Below are 18,031 nucleotides of genomic sequence, written 5' to 3'. Positions count from 1 at the left end.
TTGTGTGACTTTGTGAATTTTTTCCTAATTATGGTTGAATAATAGATATCCAAAAGCATTTTGAGCATTTTAGTTGGGTGATGAAATGCTCTCTGCGGGTAAGCTTCTGGGAGTACGTGTTCCAGCTGATCACTTTTCTGCAGCATATTCCCAGCATGAAGAAAAATACTGTTTTCTAGGGCTTCAGAAGAAGCAGATATTTGTAGTAGTTTCCTGTCTCTTTAATATGCTTTTGCAGTCTTATGTTTTTTAATCATTTTTATACTGTTATATCTTTGCTTGAAGAGATTGAGTGTCATCAAAGCAAACTGCTATTCAGATCTGTATTCTGACTACGTAATCTTTCTTGCAGAGCCCTCATAAAGTTACTGAGAATAAATTGGATGTTACTGCAAATTGGTTTGGAGCTAATTTTGGATACACAATAGTAACTTGCAAAGTGAGACTGCAGTTTCTCTTAAAAATAATGAAAATACAAATGCTCACGATGGGCAACCGTTCCGTTTCTGTTTGCTAAGGACCTAGGTGATGTATACAGCGTCAGATCAGTTCTGTGACCTTAATCTTCCTCAAGTAGAAACATTCATTATTGTAATGTTATCCTGTGAATGGCTGTCTAAGCTGCTCAAAGGAGATATTAGCATTTGGAAAACTGAAATAGCTTTTTGTCACGGGAGTCTCATAATGAGGTGTGTAATCACAAAAGCAAGTGTGCATACGATTCATGGTTTGTGTGATAGCTTAAGATTTACTACTGATATTCTGGGACTGAAAAAAAATTGTAATGTCAAAGGTATTGTATAAGGGTAGGATGAAGCTGTTCAAGAGTATTTTCCTCTTATTTTCTTTTGATCTCAGCGTATGTTTTTATTTTTCTAGATGGAGAATCTTTTAACTGCAAGATATTTGAATGTTGAGTGAAAGTACTCAGTTCGTGATACAGGTAAGACTTCTCAGTTAACAAGAGACTAAATGCCAAGTTCTCCTTTGTTTTCAGTCTGTCAGGTATGCACTAAAATTCAGTGGAGTGAGATATAGTCTAATTCTCTCTGCCTGGAATTTATTCTGTAAATATACTAATACTGCTTTGGGAGGAATTTCCAGAATTTAAAAACTAAAATGAAACCAAAGTATGTCATCAAATGTTTTAAGCCATGGTTGTTAATAGAAAACGTGATAAATTAAATTTAAAGCTATGGGTTAACACTGTTATGGTTGCTCTGAAACCTCTAGATGAACCTTGAGGCTTTGCTTGCCAGTCTGAGATGTAAGACAATAACACATAAGGAATGAAAGGGGTGCCTACATTAATGAAAAGTTCCTGTTTCTAAATGAGCATTTGGAATAGCAAAGAGTGCAAAATATAGCACGTGCACTGACTTTGTCTCTCTTACTGTCTGTATTTCTGCCTCAATTGAAATTAAAAAATAGTTTACCTCATCTACGCCTAATGAGGCAAAGATCAAGTGCAAAAAAGCCTTTGACTGAATACTGAAAATTAACGATCCATGTCAATTAAGGCTATTCAAACTGTGCAACTAGCAGACTTCTCTGTAGAATTATAAATTTTCTGCATATGAACTGTAGAGCTTTGGGGAATCACCTGGGTGAAGCAGCTTAATCAAGGACTGCAATAGAAAATAGTGTGGGTGGAGAAGTAACAGAAAAAATGAATGCAAAAAGTGCTTCTTCCTCCCCATTAATGCGCCTGAAACAAAACCAAAATCACAGCAGCAAGTTACAAGAAAAGGTAAAATGGTTATAATAAAACCCAGAAGAGAGAAGTATGGCTAAATGAGATGGTCAGACCTTAACAAGAAACTGATACTTCTACAACTATCATAATTTAAATAAAACAAGTTTATCATAATTTAAATAAAACAAGTTGTTACTTTAGACTGATAGCAGTAAACATACATTCCTTCATAAAGTTACTTACAGAATCTCAGATTGGATTGTTTCAGTCTTGAGGAAATTACTACAGCTCAATAACAGGAAAATGTTGTAACTTGTTAGAATTGTCTCAGAGCTACGTTGAAATAGTGGTGTGTTTTGTTTTGCTTTTCTATTGGTGTATATTCAGCTGCCACAAAATGTGGTTTGGCTGTGCATTCCTTTAAAAAAGCTGAATGAAAAAGGCCTTTTCTTCTGCCTTTTGCAGTCCTGTTCTCTGCAGTGCTCTGTTCCATACGAGGATGATGCTTCCTAAAATTGAAGAAACTGTACAGTGCCCATAAGTATAAAATATTAAACAAAAAAAATTGCCATCCGTGTGCCACTGAAGTAGTTTCACAAATTTTAGCCTATCTAGAACTGTCCCTGTCACAACTGCAGACTGTTTGAGATGGAGCAAATCCTATAACAAAATAGTTAATTTTAATCAGAGCTACTTGTCCAGTCCATTTTGCTGTATATGTACAATGAGAACAAGAAGGTCTCTCTTAGTCTTGTGTTGCTTTTAGCTTGTTTACACCTACTAGCAATTTTAGTCTTCTCGAGACTTCAGATGAAAACAAATTCTACAGATTGTTTCTGTGTTCATTAGTTAAAAAAAAAACAGAAGTTTAAGAAAGTGAATGATTCTTGAAGAATCTTATCTTACATGGAAGGATCCTTATATAAGTATTTTTGTAGGTATGGGAAAGAAATCTACACAATTTCTTTTGTTCAGGGGCAAATTCCACCTGTCTATTGATAACTATATTAAAAGAATTATTGCAATCACATGTCCTTTACAATTGTGCAATGCAGGCTAGACTTTTTTTTTCAGTAGTGTTGGAATTCTTTGAATTTTGGATTGTGATTGAGCTAGAACATAAGGAATGATAATTTCATTTTTTTTTAAAAGCACCTGCTGTTGTTGATCTCGTGTCTGTCTCAGAGTTGTTCTAAGTAAGAATGATTGATATAAACCCTGTGGAATCTTGTTTTTGTTCCAGTTGGAACGTTGCTGGTGTACAAAATTCTTCCTATGGTAAAAGAAGAACGAGTCAGTGACTGCCTCATGAGGCTGTGTATGATACAGGTGGGTCAGGGTGATCCCTGATACGTGTACAGAGTGGGAGAAGAACTCCTCGAGATCAACCCTGCCAGGAAGAACTTAGTGGGTCCTGGTAGATGAAAAACTTAACGTGAGCCAGCAGTGCGCAATTACTGCTGGTCTTCTGGACTGCATCAGAAGAGGGGTAGCAGCAGGGTGAGAGAGGTGATTGTCTCTCTACGATGCCCTCATAAGGCCCCATCTGGAGTATTGTACTCAAGTCTTCGGCCCCCAGCTCAGGAAGGATGTGGAGCTTTTGGAACAGATTCAGAGGAGAACCACAAAGATGATCAGAGGGCTGGAACATCTCTCCTATGAAGAAAGGTTGAGAGAGGTGGGCTTGTTTAGCTTGGAGAAGAGAAGGATTTGAGGAGACTTCATGGCAGTGTGAGGGGAGTTCATAAGCACGAAAAAGACAGACTTTACACATGATGGCTTTAAACTGAAAGAGGAGAGGTTGAGGTTAGAGGTCAGAGGAGTGCTTCATCCTGCAGCTTTTGATGTTTTCTTCAGACCCTCAATCTTGAGGAGTACTTCACTGTGTAGTTAAGATACTTTCTTCTGATCACCACCCTTGGGAACTCTGAAGGGTCTTGAGTTGGGCATGTGAGGCTGCATAGTAGAGGTGGCAGCTGGAGGGTGCTGTTGCCACAGGAAAGGCTGTCACACTCAAAGAAGTGGGAATAGCATTAAAGCTGAGCTTCCTGAATGGATCAGTTCTCAGGGAAATTTCTTATTGCTGCCCACCCCAGCCTGGGGTCTTTCTTTGGTAGAGGGACGATGGTTGTAGTTCCTTGTCCTGCTATTTCTTTACTGAAATACTTTGTGCTTTTTGCTGGGAGTAGCTGCTGTTTTGTCTCTTAGTCATTCCTGTTAGTTCTCTGGTTTCATCACTTCATTTTCTAATTACAACAGTTTCTTAGGTTTGGTTTTGTTTTTTTTTTTTTTTAATTTGTTTTTTAATGACTCCATGTGATGGAGCAGAGAGTAAACTTCATGCCAGTTCTTTCTCTAGGAGGGGATGGAGAGTGAAGTGAGCCAGTGTGTGCTGCCTCACTTTGTTTCTCAGAGCCCTCATACTCCTCACTGAGGAGCTGTACCAGAGAAACAGCTGAGCAGGGATCAGCAATGACAGCACCACATCTTTGCTTTTGGAAATAAAATTGGGGCAAGTCACAGTGTACACATGGTTGCATGTGATTTATGCACTGCATGTTTGATCTTAACCCTCCAAGCGGCTGTAACATGGATGCATCACCTCCAACTCTCTCATCATCTTTGGCACATCTCATAGTTCTTGCTGAAGTCATTCCTGCTGCTGGAGCTAATGAGGGGCAGCCAATGGCCATTGATGTTTTGCTGCAGTCTTTACTGTCTTCCAGCGGGTGAGAGCTTGTGCTGGAACAGGCCGCTTCTCCTGCATGGCAGATGCTGCCTTCATCCCAGCTTATGCTTTTTTATTTTAGTACAAACAGAGCTCCATTTCCCTCACTAAAGTTTACCATTCAGTGCAGATGAGAAAATATTTCTCCAGGGAAATGCAGGAAGCCAGAGGTTAGCCACAGCCTGACAGAGAAGCAAGGAAGCACCCAACTCTGGAGCACCTGCATGTAGACAGCTGCACTGCCTGGGGCATAGGTGCCCAATTTTTTGGCTTGCTGGGCCACACTGAGTGAAGAGGAATTATCTAGGGCTGCATATATGTAGGTTGCTCTGAAAGTAATGCCTGCTCTTTATTTCCGTGGAAACTACCAACAGATACAAAGAGCACAGTAACACTGTTTGATAGAGGAGATGCTCAGCTAAACGCACTATTTTTCAATATTGTCAACACCATTAGTTGTGCATTTTTGCCGGTGATGAATAAGAGCCTGCATGCTGTGCTTGTAAAAATCTGCATGAGCAGAGGTGACCCACTGTTGCTACTGCTGAAATACACTACCTACCCCCTCACTGTGCTTACATCCACTGTTTGGTCTCTGTAAACATTCAGCAAGCATCAGTTAATGTCAGTAGGTGCCATTTTTCCTGCATTCAAGGAATTCAGTGCCATACCTTTGCTTCATACACACTTCCATGTCAGACACCATTCTGTCAGAATGCCCATCTGCTGCCATCTGTCACATGGCAACAAAATGTAGTGGGATATGATGGGAAGGTTCAGCCTCTACTGCCATCCCACCAACATACCATCTCTGATGTTGTGGGCCAACAGAATAGGAGGCATTACTTTCGGAGCAGCTCTCATAAGATACAGTTAATACCTGTAAGTAACAAAACTTATTTTAATGTTTAAAATTTTCTTACTAAAACATAAAAGAGCAACAAATCCATTAAACTGGTGGGATATGTGACCCTGTTTCTGTGACACTGATGCATCAGTTTGGTTCAATGGCAGTGGCTGCAATTCTCAGTGAGCTCTCAGGTGTTCATCAGAGATTTCTGGTGAAATTTTACAACTCCCGTATTTCATCCATGAAAATAATTGTTCACAGATGTATGCACTGCCAAAAGGCAGTGACATGAATAAGGCGTAGCTGTGAAGCGGGGGCTGATTTTCTCTGGTAATAAAGAGCTTATGTAAGTCTGGTGAAGAGACATGATCAGATTTTTGAGTTGCATGTCTGATTGCAACTCAATACATTTCATTTTAAAATGTGAGGAAATGTTTATGTTGACTGAAAATGGAGTTGCAAATATTAAAAAAAAAAAATAATAATAATTTTTTTTTTGGCATTCTAGAAACCTCAAATTCCCTTTTCAAAAGGGAAAGCACGGCTGCATACTTTTTGATGTTTGCAGGCCTATGTTTAGTTGATGTATCACAATACATACAATTATTTGCCCTATATGAGTCAGCACTGCACCGTGCCCTCACCATGCCCTGGTTTCAGAAGGAATGGGTTTGAGAAGGTCAAGTTTGTTTTTTGTTTTCTGTTTTCTTTTTGCTTTCCATTTTCTCCAAGCTTTTGTGCTGGTGAGTTCTGCAGTGAAAGCAAGATCTGGGTGCTGCCAACAAGCACCCATTCCTCTCTGGTCTGGACTTTGAGGGATGAGATGGACAGGGCAGGACAGAAGGCTCCAGGAACGGGGGCAGAGAGGGCTGGAGCCAGGAAAATGCTCTGAGCTGCCTGCTGACCCCAGCATCTGGGTGCAAAGGTCTGAGCTGCTGAGTTTTGCTTGACTGGAAGGAATGGGAGAGGGCTCAGAAAGGACAAGACCAATTGTCCCTGTCCTGCCTGTGGATAAAAAACCCTGAGATCTCCCTACAACTAGAAACTCAGGAAGTGCACAGGAGGTGTTGTGCACGGAAGGCCCCAAGCTGCACAAAGAGGTACATCCATGAGATGAGGAGTTTGGTGCCACTGTGAAGGACTTCCTTTCCTTGCACAGCCCAGGAGAAGTCTCTCACCATGTGGCCCTGGAGGATACTTTTGAGAAAGTTTCCCTTTGGAATTCAAGGAATTTCCTTTTGTGGGGGAACAGAGCACTTGAAGTGATTTCCAAAATTTTAAAGCATGTTTTTTTCCTGTGACTTTTGCTTAGCATTACTGGTGGAGATTTATTTATTTTCTTGTAACTCCTCCTGAGGTGAATTCCCAGATGTGGAAATTGTTATTTGCTTGACTCTCTTTCACCAAGAATAGTCAAGGAAAAATAGGTGGGAGGAATATCAGGACACTCTAATAACAGGTAACATTCCTAGCTAATCCCTGATAGCTACAACAGACTCTAGAAGATAAATATGGGCAGATAGTTTCAGGAGAAATTACAAGATTAAAGCTCTTGATGATGTAATACTACAGGTCTTGATTTTTTTTGGTAGGACGGGAAAAAGTAGGTTTAGTACTTTTCCCAGTTTCCCTAAAAATGCCATTTAAAAGAATGACTTCAGTAATGGTTTTGCCTCAGAGAGAAAATTATCCGATCTCTTCAACACATATTTTTTAAGAGCAGCTAATGGCAAGAGGATTTGAGCACATTAATGGATTTGAATATCTTTTTGCCATTAAAATTAATTGGTCAGCCTGGCAGTTTTTCTTCAAAGGACACTGGATAATTCATGTTAATCACTTGAGTAGAGAAATGATGGCTAAGGGAAAAATATAAAAAATAATTCAGAATGCTCACAGTGACTCTGTGTTTGCTGTTTTATTAGCAAGGTTTGCTGCTCACTAAATATTCACAAGTAAACAAATTATTTACAAAAGCCATTTACTCCAAAAGTAGGTGCTGCCACATACTTTAAAACAGGAAGCATTTGTTGTCACAATAGAAAAGACTTGATTTCAATACACGATAGTCCATGGCATTTTATGTGTAGTTAAATTATGTGCCTTACTGCTATTGTCACCTGTTTTATCACAATTTCCTGTTAAGAAACGCTCGTTGTGGAGTTGCACAAAATGAGAATAGTAAAAATGGCATTGCGGGAGACAACACAGAATTTGTCTTGAGTTGTTGCTTCATGTTTGGCCAGACAATGAGCTACTCAACTGAAACAGTGACCAGCTTGATTAAACCAAAGTCTGTCTCCATCGCTTGCAGGACACATCACCTCCAAATCCTTGTAATTTTGGCCCTGCTTGTATTTTATTTTGAAGGCATACACAGACTGGATAAGCTGTTTAGGTATGGTTCAGCAGGGTGGACTTTTTCCCACCAACTTGCTCTTCTTCCCGATGTGTCCCACTGAAAAACAGGACAAGTCCTTTGAGCACAAATTGAAAAACATGAAATTCCAGCAGAGTAAAAGGAAACAACTATACTGTGAGGACTGAACACTGGCAGAAGTTGCCCAGAGAGGCTATGGAGTCTCTATCCTTTGAGTAAGTTAAAGCTCAATGGAACACAATGCCAGGCAACCTGCTGAAACTGAGGGTGGCCTAGATAATCTGGAGACATTGTTCACCACCCCTACAGTTTTGTGATTGAGTCTGTGATTCTGTGAAGTGCTCAGTGACTCAAGGCAGCAACAACTGGCCAGAAGGTGCCTGGAAGTGAGAGAAGGAAACTGTCCCTCTTTAATTTCCAAACACTTAATAAACAGAGTAACACTCTACAGAAAAATACAGGGTGGAATGCTGATAACATATTCTTAAACCAGATAACACATGAAAAGACTTCAGGTTTTTACTAGACTGAGAAGCATTATTAAGCTCTGTAAACTTTGTAGAGAACGTGCCTTTCATAAGAGCATGCTGCACATTGGACAACTGAAGCTGGTCGTCTGTAGGCTTCAAGGAGTTTCTTCATGAGAGGTAAACTGTGAGTAAAGAGTGACGTGAAGCAAAATGGGCTTTTTTGCTATCCTTCCTATCTTGCCCATGAGGAAGCAAAAGGAAAAGGACACCAAGCAGCTTAAAGATAAGAACAATAAGCTCAAAGAGAGTAGAAGATTTCTGTTCTGAAGAAACGAAGAGACATCATGGCTGGGAGTGATGGTCAACTCTTCTGTCTTTGAAATATGCTTTAATGCATTCACTGATTTTTTTTGTTGTTGTTCTCTATCATTTTTAAAGAGCTCTAAAACAAGTGCCTGCATTCCAAGTTTATAGATGGGTAAACTGACGCACAGCATCAGTCTGAACTATGGGATTATGCAGCAGTCCAGTAGAAGGATTCCAGTGGAAATCCATAGTATGCTGCCTTCTTCAGGCCTCTCAGCAGTGGGTGTTTGCGTGGACAAAAGAGAGAATCTTCTGAGGTGGTACTGTTTCCTGCCCCCCTCCAAAATATGAGATTAGAACCGCCTAAAACTTACTTCAGTTTTATGCAGTCTACCTCCTCTGTGACTGGCATTGCACTTGTTCTGAGATCTAAGTCTGTACTAGATTTACTTCCATGGTATGTTGATCTCCATCTGAGCAACATGATCTTCTTGAAGTACTTCATGGTGTTATTTTTTACAGTTACAAAACACATTGTGTTTATCATGCTGTTACTCATAGCAATGCATTCGACTATGTAAAAAGCAGTAAGATAATGCTTCTCTTTCACAAAGATTGTGGGGAAAAAGTCACGGACAATGGTGAAGCCATAGAAGGGTGCCCAGCAGAGAACATAGGCGGTCAAGATGCACATCAGTACCATTACAGTTTTTCTTCTGCATCGAAGCCTCTTCCTGATTTGTTCTGTCTGAAATCCTGGTACGGTTTTAAACCAAAGCTCTCGAGAGATTCTGGCATAACATAAGGTCATGGTAATCACAGGTGCAACAAATTCAATGCCAAAGATGAATAGGAAGTAGGATTTGTAGTACATCTGTTGGTCAACTGGCCAAATTTGACCACAGAAAATTTTCTCCTGATTTTTTACTATAAATAATACAGTTTCAGTAGCAAAGTATGCGGATGGGATAGCTACAAGTATGGAGACAATCCAGACCAAGGCGATCAGGATGGTTGCTGTTTGATAATTCATGCGTGGTTTCAGTGGGTGAACAATGGCCAGGTACCTAGAACAGACAAATACACTCAAAATGAAGTCTGTAAACAGCATTAACCAGAGCACAGTTCAAAATACACGTGGACAGAATGAAGCAGAAGGAAACTGCTGTGATTGTTAGAGACTGACATATTCATTTATGAGGAGTTCAAAATTTTGGCCAAAGCAGCAGCCTAGAATGGAGATCAGCAAGTAGCTGAGGATTTTGTCAAGATAGCAGGTCTTTGGCAATCTGAAAACCTGACTGCACATTAGGAACTCAGTCTTAAACTCCCACCTGTTCACAAAGTCAAACTGAAAAAGATGTAGTGTTGCATCATAAACCTTTCTGTTTTTAACAGGAATCATGCATTTGGGAGTTATGGATAGACTGGAAGAAGAGAAAGAGAGGGAATATTCCTATTACTGACAAATACGTTAGCAGGAGCTAATGCAATATGGGGATGACAGTGTATCCAGGACACACCATGATACAGCATCTGGGTGGGCAGCACACCTACAGGTAAGTGTTTAAAATATGCATTAACATGCACCTAGTCAGGTGCAGCTAAATGCACAAATACATAGAAGGAGGAGAACAATTTCCCTATACAGAGAACTATTTGAATCTATATCTATATATTTTTTTTAACACACACGACAGTGCTTCCATTATTTGCTTTTTTAATCCAAGAAGTGGAAAGAGTTGAAGCTGACACTAGCAATGGTTGCAGTGGTTTGCAATGGTTTTCCAGCCACCAGCAAAGGACTGTATGTCCACTTTCTGCTCATGCACATATTTGTTTAGGCTGCTGGAGGTGACTGTTGCTAATAATTAATCTCAAATTTGCTTTGTTAAGTAGTGTCTGCCATCCTGTACAAGTTGAGTTAGGTGCTAGCACTTCTTATTACTGTAAAGCTGCACAATGCACTGCAGTGTTTCACCAACAAGTATGAAGAAATGGAAGTATGACGCTTGCAAGACCAATCAAGCGCCCTTGATTCAGTTAAAAAAGGGCTTAAGACCAAATTGCATTCACTCTGGGTTGCAGGGTTCTGTTTTTTGTTTGTTTGTTTGTTTTCTGTTGGTTTGTTTTTTTTTTTTTCCTAATATTTGGTTGGAGTTGGAAATGTTATTTTTTAAGAAGCTGCAGATATAAAATGAGCTTACATTAGAATGCTCTCTAACCCAGACAGATTAGAATACTGCTAAGAGGAAATTTTTATCAGAGAAATTCCAGAGCTCCCAATGCAGTTGTACATGACACAAAGGACTGTTTGAAACAGTGGCATTTCTCATTCATTCAGAGGCTCTTCTGTCTGTATATATCATATACACAGATAGCATCCACAGGATTTATTCATTCTAAAATAAAATGGAGAGTCAGTAGGGCTTTTCACAAGCCAGATCTTGGAAGCAGATAAATTGCTCATTGCTTTTAACACCGCAGGCTAGATGTCAAGGGTCAGCAGAATTATTCAGCTTCATTGTGGAGCTGATAAATGAATATTTTTAGATCGGGTCCTGTTGAAAGAACATTCTGGGATAATGTGTGTGTAGTCATAGGTATGCATATCAGCTCAGCACAGCATTTGGCTGAATGGGGAAATCTCCACAGCCGAATCAGAGGAGAGCTTTTGTGATGGATTTCCTGGTTGCCATTGCTTACCACACTTTGCTGTCACTGTGGAATGGTGCAGGAACACACAAACTGGATTTAGATGAAACTGCACTGGAAGATGTGATCCAAAAGAGCACTTAAAACATGCCAGGTGCTCACGAGTGTTCAGTCCAGGGAACCCAGCTGCAGCCAACCTCCCCACCTCCTGAACATTAACAGCACGGACATTAGGCACTTAGCACAACATCCTCCTCTTCTGATCTTCTCCTTTCACACTGCATTATTCTTTAAGATTTTGAAATGCTTATATGTTTTCTGCAAATAGACATCCAGGTAGATGAAGGAGAGTCAGAACTGTGGCAAGTCCTACAGGTCAGGATTACCCTCTCTATACAGGGAAGCCTTTTAAAATGGCCTAAATATGTGAAGAGAAATCTAATAGGGGCTGAAGTCCACTACCCACATGACACAACCAACATGGCTGTGAAATGAATTATCTTTCTCTATGTTTACTAATTCAAAAGCTCACACATAACAGACAATGAAACCAAAGCAAAGTGAATGAACTTCAATGATTACACAATGAACTTCAGTGATTAATTATCTCCAGAGTTGTTTTTAAAGATGTGTGGGGAGATAGATATGCTAGAAATCTTATTTCCTTTCAGACATAAGGGCTCAGTGACTTGTATTACTTCATCAAACTGGGATGCAGTAGATGTTTTTTTTTTTAAATAAAAAATAATAATTCAGGAGTAGAAAAAGTAATAGAAAATAGTGATGTGCACATGACAGTGCTAAGAAATTAAAGTTTTATTCCCTAAGATTATGCAAAAGGTTCTGTGGTGCAGGCTGATCGAGGATTTGTTTCATAGGAGCTGATTGTCCTTTTCCCCAGAGCAGGCAAAACACTTCTGAACTTCCTCATAATCTTTCTGCAGATTTTGTGTTGACTTCAACTAAAATTAAACCAGCTGTGCACAAGCCATCTCTATAACTATCAACAGGGTTAAACTGATCCTGAGTTATCTTTTGGATCAAGTGCCAAAGCCTAGGCAACATTAGGCTAGAATATACAATAGCACATGAGAGAAACTGATCAAAGGCTGGTGGTGGAAATGCTAATACAATGAATGGTAAGAAGTTCTTGAAGGAAATCACGCAGCATGTAGATGGATATACAGAGGACATACAGAAATATATATGATCATGCACAAGAGGTGACTTGTTTTTGTGTAAGCAGTTTACTGTACAGGTCTCTGGCTTTCTGTGAGTTGGTCATGTCAGGCTTATATCAGCATGAAGCTGATCTTCAGCATTTGGGTCTGTCAGAATCCACAGCACACGGGACTGCGAGAATAGGAGTCGTAACAAAGAGTATAGTTAACATTCCTGGAGGGAAAGGCAAGCAGAGAAATATCTCAGGACTACAGCATAAAGCAGGTGTGCTTTATTTTTATTTATGACTACAGCATAAAGCAGCAGTGCATTCAGCTCACACCATTATGAAGGCTGTAAAAAAACCTCTGGAAGGCTGCATTGATGGAGTATTTTATCATTTCCTGGACACTGCAATCACCACTGTTTCGTGGGTTCTGTAAATGGCATTTGGATATTTCCTAGCCTGCTGCAATGTCATCCTCAGAGAGGCATGTAAAGAGAGAGGAGAGTATTTCAGTGAAGAAGGGTGCTAATCATACTCACTGAGCATCCGCTTCTGGGTTGGAGCATCCAGCTAAGACCTCAGTACTATCAAATGTTTAATGTAGTGACTATTGGGTTTGCTCAGTAGAGCATGACAGAGAATAATAACCCCATTTTGCAAGCTAGATAAAAGTCTTACCTGTTGTTCTCTTTCACACAAAAATAAAAACTGGAAAAAATACTTTAGAAGTGAGAAAAAATGTATTTTGTGGGACAGTAACCCTATTAGGAAACTCACCTGTTAAATTCTGTAGTAACCAGTCAACTATTTATCTCTCTGAAGAATACTTACTTCATATTTTGTACTAAAGGTGGGGCAAAAGGAAAAGCTCTGTAGCCCAGTAATGGAAGTTCCTTAGAGATACATAGTTTGGAACAGGATTGGGTGAAACACCTTCCTTTTTGGTCTATTGACTGTTTTCAATTTCGCTGTCTCCTCTTTCCTAAATCTGTTTCAACAGTTGAGTTAGACATATTTTTATGGGAGGTAGCGGGGAAGGCTTTAATAAATGAAATACTTTTCAGCTGAAAAGTTTAATTAAGAAATTTCCACTTCGTTTTCTTTGAGATGATCTTGTGACCTCATGCGATTAAGCTGTTATGAAACAAGATACCCAGGTCTGTAAAGCACCTACCTTAACTTGACCACATCCTACAGAACTTTTACCAGCTGAGCTTGGTAAAAATGTAGAAATCTGGCCTTCTCCTTGTGCAGCTGTAACTCCTCACCTACCTGTCAACAGCGATGGCCAGGAGAGCATTGGTAGAAACATAGAGAGAGACAGTTCGTAGGTAGTTGACCGAGGCACAGAGGACATGGCCGTGCTCCCAAGACAGCTGCCGTACCACGTAGTAGTCCATCTCAAAGGGGCAGCACACGATGGCAACAATAAAGTCTGAGATTGCCAGGTTGGCAATCAGCAGGTTGGTGAGGTTTCGCAGCTTCTTGTAGCGGGCAAGGGCAGCGATGAAGATGAAATTGCCGATGCCACAGACCAGCATGATGCCAACAAGAGCCACCCCGATCACAATCTTGGCTGCAAAGAAGGTGCGAGTTTTGGTCATGTCATCTTCGCTGTCCAGCGGCAGGTCATAATCACTGTAACTAAAATTGAAAGGGAAGGAGAAATTTCGCATGGAGGTTAAATCTCCATCGTGGAGATTGTAAATTGCAGCGAAGTTGAGACTGACGGTAGCGTTTGGGTTACGTTCATCTTGCTCCAGGACCATGTCTGTCTTCTTTTGACACATGTGGCTTGGCCGACCCTTGGATTTGTGTTAAAATTACCCAGGGTGTTAGGGCACAACAGTGGCAGGCAAGAGACCTCATCCAAAGTTTCCTTCTGAGCAGTGAATCACCTTGTCTTTGTCCCCATGAGATTATAGAGCAACAGCATCATTTATCGTCTTCTGTGGGAACAAAAAGAGGAAAACATTTCCTGAGAGGAAATTACAGCAAAAATAACGTTCATAGGGGGGAAGCAATATCCACCTGATTGCCTTGCAGCTCTATTGCTGTCAGTGCACAGTGGGAAGAAATACCTTGTGAAAGGATGCTTCGGTTATCATAAAATACCTAGAGTTGCATAAGACAACTTGGTTGTTACATCTGGCAGTTTTATTTACCAAAGATGAAATTTTGTTTTTAGCACAGAGTAAAGTGACAGTACAGGAGTGTACAATCTGCTTCAAATATCTGCCAGCCTTCAAGTCCATGGTGTTGACATCTCTGTGTGAGGTAAAAATGCTAAAAGGAGATGGCACCTTGGTTTGCTGAGAAGCATCTGATGTCTCTTCGGGGCAAGGCTTTTGCTTTATGCTGGTTGTTTCAGTTATGGGCAATACGATAAACAAGAAAGAAGAGAACTGATGTGCTGGCTTATAAATACATTTCTTAATTACTAAGAGTTGCCAAGACCCAAGAAAAGAGCAAAGCCAGCACTTTCTTTTTTGGCAGCCATGTAGTGAGTGCTGGGGGAGGGACGACCAGATTTCCAGCCCGCATAATCTATCATTGCTTCTCTCAAACCAGTGTAATGCTGCCAGTCTGCATGGACAAGGATTTATCCCATTGTAAGGCTCTGCTGCAAAGGCAAACCAGCTGTTCAAAAGGAGTGTGCTTCCACAAACAGGTTCACCCTTCCTCAACAGGTTCACCCCGAATATTTGAAAATAGACAGAGGAGAGAGGATACTTCCCTCTTTGTACTGCCTGTTGTACCAAACATTACAAATAGATTTATTTTCCACATTGAGGAAAATATCTAGTCTACTCCTTAATATTGCCCTTCCCTCTGGACCAAAATGCTGAGAAGATTGTATTGTCTCATCCTCCCACACCATGTCTGGGAGTCCTCACACCAGACTCCCAAATATCAGGACAGTTGTAACCCATCCCAGAAGAGAACTGAGGAGGATTGCTGCTTTTTCTGTATTACAGCAGTAGGTCTCCAGCTCAACAAAGGTACTGAGCAATGCCCACAATGGCTACAAAGGACAGTGTACAGTGGAGCTGTTGTTCTCCTTCCCTCCCTAGAGCCACCCTCAGCCCCTCGTGTACCAATGCTTCATAAATTTGAGAGAAACTCTTCTGTACAACTTCTGTCTCCACATCGCTTTTCAGATTGAGAGTTGCAGAACAACTGAATAGCAAAAAGCCAAAGCCTGAAACTAAACAGCATTTCAAACAATTAACTGCTTTGTAAGACATCCCCAAAGCTGACTGGAAGCGTGAACCTTCGCAGAACATTGGTGCTAAACAATTACTTGGACACAAAATCTGTCTATTTGTCAAAGCAAGGAGCAACATCTGTTTTACACAAATTTCTCTGCAAAATATCAGGAAAGATCATTAAAATAAATAAAAACAACCACACACAAACTGACATAACACCATCAGGTAACTAACTACCTGCAGTTGCTCTTATCTTCTTCAAGGTCTCTGGGACTCTGGGTGTAGCCTCCTGGATTCTCCCCTGAAAATACGTTGCTGTAACTGAAGCACAGAAGGGATTACTACAAAAGCAGCCAAAGGACTTTGCTGAATGATCATTTCTCTGCCTTGTAGCACAGAGGGAGGATAGCTCTGCTGTCTCCGTGCATGCATCTAAAGCCTTTTCTCAGTGGGAGGCACCTTGAAGCTGTCCATGCATTTCTAATTTTAAAGAGGCAGTACAATACAGAGACAATACAGCACAGGTCCCTAGCCTTATTTTTCCACTTTTTAAGTCGCCTGAATGCAGCGAACAGCAGAGTGTCTTTGTTAATGAACCTGAGCATGGAGGGTGTAAAACCCTGGTGCGTGCTTGCTTTTTGAGTTTTATCTGTGCTGGGCAGCAGCTACCTATACCTGGTGTGAAAAAGAAGCAGAATACAAAGCTCCCATGGGAGAGGAGCGGGAGGAAGAAGAGTGAGCTACTTTCCCAGGGACCTTTCTCTGTGGTTATCTCTGCAGCCATTGTCCTGAAGACTGCTACTATGGCAGCTTGTGCAGAAAGGAGGGTCAAGCATTGAACAGCCATAAATCAGAGGACTTCTGACAGCTTCCCTTGACCTCTAAGGGAATTAGTCAGAGTAGGAAAGTGGCAGTGAATCCTTAAGGACGTGGTATCCTTTGCTGATGCTGCCTCCATGTTGCTCTGAAGGGTGTGTACCCCAGCAAGCGCTCTTTTTGCTTCCCAGTTCTCCAAAAGAAAAGGAAACGCTGCAGATCTCCTGTCCTCTTCTGCACCACTGGTCATCTTCACCATCGCTGACATTTTTCAAGGTGTGGAGTTGAGACACATTGCATAGTTCTTGGTATGTGAGACTGTAGGAGGCTATAGGAAGTCTGGAAGAGTGTTATTTAGCAGGGAACTTATAATTTGATCTGCAGTACACACTTAGAAGACTTAACTATTGTGAGCTAGTGAGGTCCTACCTCCGAAAGAGGGAATTAGAGCAATCTGTTAAATGCCTGCAGATGTGAAATGCGTTTGGATGAGAGAGACAGTAATGTGACATTTGTATCAGAAAACCTGTGGAAGGTCAGAGTTTGCACTATCTAGAGCTAGCAGACATCATTATGAATTTTGCATCCCTTTCACTTGGCTTTATTTTAGCAGTCATTCTGGTGGGTGAAGTGCCACTTTAGACGTGTTTAATATGCTGAAAAGGTCCAACCAAATGCACAGTGAGGAAATTAGATATGGTCTACTTGTTGAATTGTATCACAAAAAAGAATCTTTGAGGAAGAGACAAGGTAGGTCTTGTACATCAGAATCAGGTCTAAAATGGGCCACATACACTGGAAATAGGCCTTCAGAAAAACAAATGCAAGCTAGCTTTTAATGTAGCTCTTGCAAGCTTTACATTAAGAATGCTTATGTTCTCTTTAAGACTTGTTCAGCTGTCTCACATTAAGTTATCTAGTGAGTTAACCAAGTAACATGATATCTAAATATTTATATTCCTTTAGGCCAGAACCTCAGCTGCTGTAGAACAGTCTCTCCCCATTGACTCAAGGCAAGCTGTTGTTGGAGCCCTGTTAACTGCAGCTCCTCCAGATCTGCACTTCATGCTTTATGTGTAGCCTCTGTACAGCTGTTCACCCACCACGGTCCAAATAATTGTGCTATATGTGTCAAGCTGTTTCTTAGAAAATACTGGTAATACCATGAAATGACGCATTTGGCAAGTACTGTGCAAGGCAGTGCTTTGTGGTTGTTGAATTGAAATTGTTGGATAGTGAAACCAAAGATCCTGAGTGCTGCCTTAAAGCTCCACAGGTATGCTGAAGGTAAAAAATGGGGCCTATTGCTCCAATAACTGGCCTGGCAACATGCCTTGCTACAGCAAAGGCTGAGGTGGTAGTAGAGGAACTCTAAAGCCACTGCGTGTGTGCAGGATTTCCCAGCTGTAGATGTGAAGTCAAAGGCCACCTTCCAAAAACCAGAGTCTTTGATGTAAATGTGCTCAAAGAGCAGCTCCCTGGGGCAGCCAGGCTGCTATATGGACTGGGCAGTTGGCTGTGCATAGCTGGGACTTCTTCATCCCAGTAGCTTTGTAGCCAGTGATTCTCTTCTCCTAGGGAGAGAGCACTGGGAGGCTGTGGTGTGCCTGAGGACGTTCCTTGCCCACAGCCCATATATGATGATATCCATTTATCACATGCTTACATTCTATTACGTTGTTTTTCAAAATCTGCATGTAAGTCTGCTGTTGGATTTCTGCATAAGAGTAGGTTTCTCATTCCTAGCTAC

At 40.9% G+C, this 18,031-nt stretch overlaps 1 protein-coding gene across 2 annotated transcripts; it reads right to left on the bottom strand.

Annotated features, from left to right (window-relative positions):
* Positions 1 to 7,739: 7,739 nt before the first annotated feature.
* PROKR1 (prokineticin receptor 1) lies at positions 7,740 to 17,162 on the bottom strand. Of its 2 annotated transcripts, XM_090134650.1 has the most exons (4): positions 15,703 to 17,162; positions 13,984 to 14,202; positions 13,526 to 13,897; positions 7,740 to 9,497 (listed from the first exon to the last, which is right to left on the bottom strand). In XM_090134650.1, the coding sequence occupies exons 2-4, from the start codon at positions 14,004 to 14,006 to the stop codon at positions 8,801 to 8,803; spliced, it is 1,092 nt and encodes a 363-aa protein (XP_089990776.1). In that variant the 5' UTR covers positions 14,007 to 14,202; positions 15,703 to 17,162; the 3' UTR covers positions 7,740 to 8,800. The 2 variants fall into 2 exon arrangements, with proteins under 2 accessions (XP_089990776.1, XP_031459168.1); XM_031603308.2 differs by having other exon boundaries at positions 13,526 to 14,202.
* Positions 17,163 to 18,031: the final 869 nt, after the last annotated feature.

Source organism: Phasianus colchicus, chromosome 2 (genome assembly GCF_987193195.1).
Source record: "Phasianus colchicus chromosome 2, bPhaCol1.hap1.1, whole genome shotgun sequence".
Taxonomy (NCBI): domain Eukaryota; kingdom Metazoa; phylum Chordata; class Aves; order Galliformes; family Phasianidae; genus Phasianus; species Phasianus colchicus.
The sequence above is the reverse complement of the archived record's forward strand: the minus strand, read 5'-3'. Positions and strand labels throughout refer to the sequence as shown.